The sequence below is a fragment of the Phragmites australis genome, chromosome 22, assembly GCF_958298935.1.
Source record: "Phragmites australis chromosome 22, lpPhrAust1.1, whole genome shotgun sequence".
NCBI lineage: Eukaryota > Viridiplantae > Streptophyta > Magnoliopsida > Poales > Poaceae > Phragmites > Phragmites australis.
Window position 1 is genome coordinate 19,397,720 of NC_084942.1, and position 6,234 is coordinate 19,403,953.

The 6,234-nt window shown below is 41.9% G+C and overlaps 1 protein-coding gene across 1 annotated transcript; it reads left to right on the top strand.

The window, feature by feature from the left end:
• The first annotated feature begins 246 nt into the window (after nt 1-246).
• Nucleotides 247-5,389, top strand: LOC133905509 (protein NPG1-like). The gene is made up of 5 exons (XM_062347318.1): nt 247-660; nt 2,486-2,741; nt 2,817-4,027; nt 4,417-4,561; nt 4,823-5,389. Exons 1-5 carry the CDS (start codon nt 436-438, stop codon nt 5,137-5,139), a joined length of 2,154 nt encoding a protein of 717 aa, XP_062203302.1. The 5' UTR covers nt 247-435; the 3' UTR covers nt 5,140-5,389.
• The last annotated feature ends 845 nt before the right edge of the window (nt 5,390-6,234 follow it).

Below are 6,234 nucleotides of genomic sequence, written 5' to 3' on the forward strand. Positions count from 1 at the left end.
TAGACTCATTGATTAAAATGATAACACTAGATTGTTCTTTAGACATCATCTAACTCATCTAGTGGCCTTTAGACATCATCTACCAGGGCATTCAATTGTTCTTAACCTGTCAAATGATAACATTAGATTTTTAATTAACTTATTTTTTTCAATAATACAGCAAAGTGTTTGGAGTACTATAAAATGGAAAATGTTTTCTTACAAGAGATGTCATAGTAAGCACTTGGAGAAGAAAATTCCATAACAAGAAAAAAATCAAAGCTAAAAAAGATGGCGAACTCCCGATAGTAGAAAAGCCAAGGAGCCCAAAGCCAAGGAGACGGATCTCGCCTCCTCCCTCTCCTAGTCATACCCAACGACGCCTCCCCAGGCCCCCACATTGTGCTAGCATGCTCGCCGGAGGGATCGCTCGGCGGCGGTGAGGCTGCGGCAGCGATGGCAGCGGCGGCGGAGTGGGACAGCGGGACCGAGGCGGGCCCCACAGCCGGCACCACCGGGGAATGGCCGCCGGCGGCCGCGTCCCCGGTGAAGGGAAAGGCGGCGGCGCTGGAGTCGGAGGTGGGCGCCTCGGTGTCGGGGTCGTCGGAGGCCAAGGTCGACGACGGCAACATCCAGGAGGCCGAATCGTCGCTCCGCGAGGGTCTCTCCCTCAACTACGAGGTCTCTAGAATCTCTCTGCCGCTGCTGCTCGTTCTTGGCTTGATCTGGGAGGGGGAATCGAGTATTTTGCGGCGTGGTTTGGGCGAAATGGGATGAGAAGATCGAATCTTTTTGGTCAATGCGAGTATGTGCGATGTTCTTTGTTGCGTTTGGGGGAGATCGGGATGCGGAGAAAGATTGTTGCGCTGAGACCGTAGTGTCAAAACGCGTTCTTTCTTTAGATTTCATTTCATCTGAATGGGGCTTCGTGTGGGAGATCGATGAGGTTCTTTTCATGAATGCGAGGGTTGCAGTGGCCATTTCGATGCGAATTTTTGTCAGAATATCGCGTTGATTGGTCTAATTGAGCAGCATTTTGAGATAGGGTTAAGGAATTTGAGCCGGGAAGAAGTTGGACCCTCTCGGAAAGATGTATGACTTTGGTCTAGTATGGAAATGATAATTCCACGTGTCCAAAAAATTTGAGTGTTCTGTATAAGGTTCCAATATTGAAGACCAAAGATGATGTAGAATTTGTTGTGTTGGTCATATTCAAAATGGTTGAGAATTCAAGTGTGTAATAAGGGAATAAGTGTGAAAATGATCTTGCTTTTAGAGTTAACTGTGTGAATTTGGTAGCTGGCAGAGAGACAACGTAGGTGGCTCATGGTGTAACTGTACAATTATGGTTCAATCATTGAGTTGTGGCTGTGGTGTTATCTTGTGAATTTGGTCGCTGGCAGTGAGATACATAGGCGGCTGATGGTGAACTGTAAGATTATGGTTCAACAGTTTGTGGTGGTATTGGGTGAATTTTGGAGCTGGTGAACCATTCTAGAATTAGCAAGGGATTTGTGCCATTTTATTGGAGTTTAAATCAGACAGTAAGGAGCATTCTTTTGTTGAATTTAGAATTAAGTCCCATTATCTACAATATGAGAACTGAATGTGAAAAGATCATCATTGTTTGTTTGATTTGATAGTAGCATGTTCTTATTTTAGTGTTTGTTGTGCCAATTGGCAAATAGATGACCATTCCCTTTGGTTTCCTCAGAAGATCATCCTTCATCGTTTAGTTCAATTGGGCATTTCCTTTTCTTGCTTAGTCTTTGTTGCAGTGAGAAGATCTTTTCCTTCCTTTTCTTTATTTTTCCTATAATATGGTAATACGGCATTTAAATGTGTATTCATGTCATTTATTGTTAAGGCAACTTCCTTTTATAGGTCGAATTTGAAAGCATCAGGTACCATGAATATTTTACTTGTCCACATGCAAGGAATTCAGTTGGAGATTGCTTGTTTGTATCTTTGACATGCATAGGATCTTGACATAGTTTGTAGGATGTTAGTGGCTTAGTTAACGGCAAGAGTTCAGAATTAATGCTTGGCTCCACTCATTGACACAATTAATGCTTGTCTATTCTGAGGGGTTACCTTATGCTGGCATTCATCCATCAAATTAGATTATGTGTTTTTTAAATAATGATGAAAACAATAGAATGAGTTGTAGGTTTATTTTTTTTTTCCCTTAAACTTCCCTGGCAACAGATCATTGTATACAATATTAGCTAAAATTGTTTGATTGTGAGTAAAGATTCATGCTGAAACGTTCTTTGTGCTTGGCCAGTCAAAATTGTGCCTTTGATTCCTTTTTTTTTCTTGAGTAGCTGAAATCCAAATAATTTTAATTACTAGAATCTTCTTTCTTATATTTATATTGATTAAAAATTTGACCAGTAGCCCCTGTTTTGGCGGAACCTTCTGTTCTAAACAGACTACACTTTTTTTTTTTTGCATTTATTGTTGCTAACTGACTGTGGGTTTATCTATACGCTTTCAATATTAGGAAGCGAGAGCTCTCCTCGGGAGACTGGAATATCAGAGAGGCAATGTAGAAGCTGCTCTGCGAGTATTTGATGGAATAGATCTTCAAGCTGCTATTCAGCGCTTCCAACCATCACTTTCTGAAAAACCACTCTCAAAGCGAAGTAACAAACTACGACCAGTTTCATCAAATTCGGGATCACAGCATGCTGCTAGCCTTGTTCTTGAAGCCATTTACTTGAAGTCAATGTCTCTTCAAAAGTTGGGGAAAGCAATGGGTATGAATTGTTCATCTCGCTATATAACCATTTTTGTTATGCTTGTCTTGACTTTCTGAAGCCATTTACTTGCAGAGGCTGCTAAACAGTGTAAAAGTGTCCTTGATGCTGTTGAAAGTATCTTCCAATGTGGCATACCTGGTGTCATGGTTGAACAAAAACTTCAGGAAACTGTCAGTAAATCTGTTGAGCTTCTCCCAGAACTTTGGAAGCAAGCTGGGGCCTATCAAGAAGCACTCGCGTCTTACCGCCGTGCTCTTCTAAGTCAATGGAATCTCGATGACAAATGCTGCACGAGGATTCAGAAGAGATTTGCTGTTTTTCTGTTGTATGGTGGCGTAGAGGCAAGCCCCCCAAGCTTGGCTTCACAAACTGAAGGTTCATTTGTTCCTAGGAATAATTTGGAAGAGGCAATCCTACTGCTTATGATACTATTGAAGAAGTGGTTCCTGGGGAAGACTCACTGGGATCCCTCTGTGATGGAGCATTTAACCTTTGCATTGTCACTATGTGGCCAGACATCTGTTCTTGCCAAGCATCTCGAAGAGGTTTTACCTGGAATATACCCTCGAACTGAGAGATGGTACAGTCTAGCGTTGTGCTATTTTGCAGCTTCTCATAATGAAGTTGCATTAAACTTGTTAAGGAAATCTTTAAATAAGAACGAGAGTCCCAATGACTTAATGTCCCTGCTGTTAGCTGCTAAGATTTGCAGTTCCAATAATCATCTTGCTTCCGAGGGTGTAGAGTATGCAAGGAGGGCAGTCAAAGATGCTGAATCATCAGATGGGCATTTAAAGAGTGTTGCCCTCCATTTTTTGGGGAGGTGCCTGGCTAAGAAGTCCAAGGTTGCCTCATCTGATCACCAAAGATCTCTCTTGCAGGCTGAGGCTTTGAAGTCACTTAATGAGGCAATTTCTCTTGACCGTCACAACCCAGAATTAATATTTGACATGGGGATTGAGTATGCTGAGCAACGAAACATGCATGCTGCCTTGAAATGTGCAAAGGAGTTCATTGATGCAACTGGTGGATCCGTCTCTAAAGGTTGGAGGTTGCTATCTTTGGTTCTTTGTGCACAACAAAGGTATTTGGAAGCAGAAGTCGTAACTGATGCCGCGTTAGATGAGACTGTAAAGTGGGAGCAAGGGCCATTACTTAGAATAAGGGCTAAATTGAAGGTTGCTCAATCATTGCCCATGGAAGCAGTTGAAGCATACCGTACCCTTTTTGCTCTTGTTCAGGCACAACGAAAGGCTTATGGATCTGTCAAAAATGGCACAGAGGTTTGTCTTCTAAGTACAAAAAAGTAACACTGTTAAATTTCATACAGTTTATTTGTATTTTAGTGAAATGATTTAAGATTTCTGTGAACCATATTTGAAATCCTTATTTGCTAGTAAAAGATGCTCCTTGAGATTCTCTAGATATAAAAACCCTACCTTTTTCCCTAGTTTGAACACTGTAGAGGGATCCGGATTCGCACACTGAACAATATCACCCCAAAGAAACGTCCTTCGAACTGCTTCTGTATTTGTATTACCAGCTGATGAAGTGGACTGACACTTAATTTTCCATCAATGTACCCTGTTGATAGTCTAATTTCATCTTCTAGGCATTCCATTCAGCTTTCCATCTCTCCTTGCTGTCTCATTCTTCGTGGATATTCTTTCAGGAGGAGGATAAAGTGAGCGAATTTGAAGTTTGGCAAGGTCTTGCCAACTTGTACTCTAGTCTTTCCTATTGGAGAGATGCGGAGATATGTTTACAGAAGGCAAAAGCCCTGCAAATATACTCAGCAACAACCCTTCATGCTGAAGGTGAGGAAATTTTGGTCACAGTTCATGTCTCACGAGTCATACCTCTGGCTATTGGGTATGTATTAAATCCATCATGCAGTTCATGTCTGACTGGTTTTATTTGCATGTTGTCATAAATGGATATAAAATATTAATTGATTGCCTTCCCGTTTTATTTGTTATATTGTCCACTTTATTTTGAACTTTCATGTTCATGTAGGCCAGACATTTATAAAACCGAGAAGTTAAAAATACCCCGGGTTTGTTTTGCCATATATCCAGGTAACATGCATGAAGTACGCGGGCAGACACATGACACACTGGCTGCATACTTCAACGCCCTCTCGACGGAGCTAGAGCATGTCCCATCCATGGTTTCCATCGGTGCCCTCCTCTGTAAACAAGGGCCAAAGTATCTCCCTGTGGCAAGGTGTTTCCTCTCGGATGCCCTAAGGCTCGAGCCCACAAACCGAATGGCTTGGTTCTACCTGGGGAAGGTCCACAAGCACGATGGCAGGCTAGCTGACGCTGCCGATTGCTTCCAGGCAGCCTCGATGCTCGAGGATTCGGACCCAGTAGAGAGTTTCAGATCACTCTGAGGGGTCATCTGCAGCAACATGAGGCTTCCTTTTCCGTCGGCTAATTTTCTGATCTTTTTCTCCACCTTCTTCCTTTTCGGTACATAGCTGGGAAGAAACCAATGCCAGCTACCTGTAACTTGCCCTGTAGTTGCATGTACTTTTTTCACACTGTTGTCGGGGACCGACAAATGCTGTAATTGTTTGCTAAGTGGTGCTAGTGCTATACGAGATGCTTCGCCTGGCCCATCAGGCATGGCACTGGAACCAACTATGTATCGATATGACCCATTACTGCATACAATTACATAATGATTATAACGAGTCATCAGCTAACTTAAAAACAGAATCGCTGGTATTACAATCTTCTTAATTATTTTTTTCGTTTTCTCTGACGTGGCATGTTTTCAGTTTCATGGTTTGTCTTCCTGATTTCAGCAAAGAAGAATTTCGCAATGTACTCAGGAGTTACTCTAACCGGATCACCCCTTTCTATCTTTAGAGGATCAGATCTCTTTGTTTTATTCAATTATTAAATGCAACTTATTCATATGCTTCTGCTTCTGCACTTTTAGAAGATTTTATTAACTCGGTCAGAAAAAATACGCACAATTCAATGTATCATAACTAAGCATTGCATAATTCCTCTCCTGTAAAATTAAACATCAATCAACCCTTGTTTAAAAAAAAAACATCAGTCAGCCAAAATTTAGCTTTGTATTGTAACTATTATTTCCCATGGCAAGAAAAATTATCAAAAGATATGCACCCAATGAACAAGAAAAGAAAATTTTGACAGCTGAGGCTATTTCCAGGAGCTATTGTATACTTTCCTTAAAGTACTGTGCCGCTAGCTTTTTCGTCCTTTGCCGATTCCAGTCGTCCGCAACAAGCTCCAGCGGATCCCGTATCCAGATCAACAGGGATACGGGCGCTGGTTATTGTAGCGCCAGGAGAGGCAAACTTGCCGATCGATTGAGGGACCTGTATTACTGTGCCGAGTGGATGACTGTGGGTCCGAGGGAAAGAGGAGAGTAATGGAAGGTAGGAAATAGGTAGCTGTTAGAGATAAAAAAAAATAAGGGATACTGTAATAGAGTTAGGGGATGCTGTAAT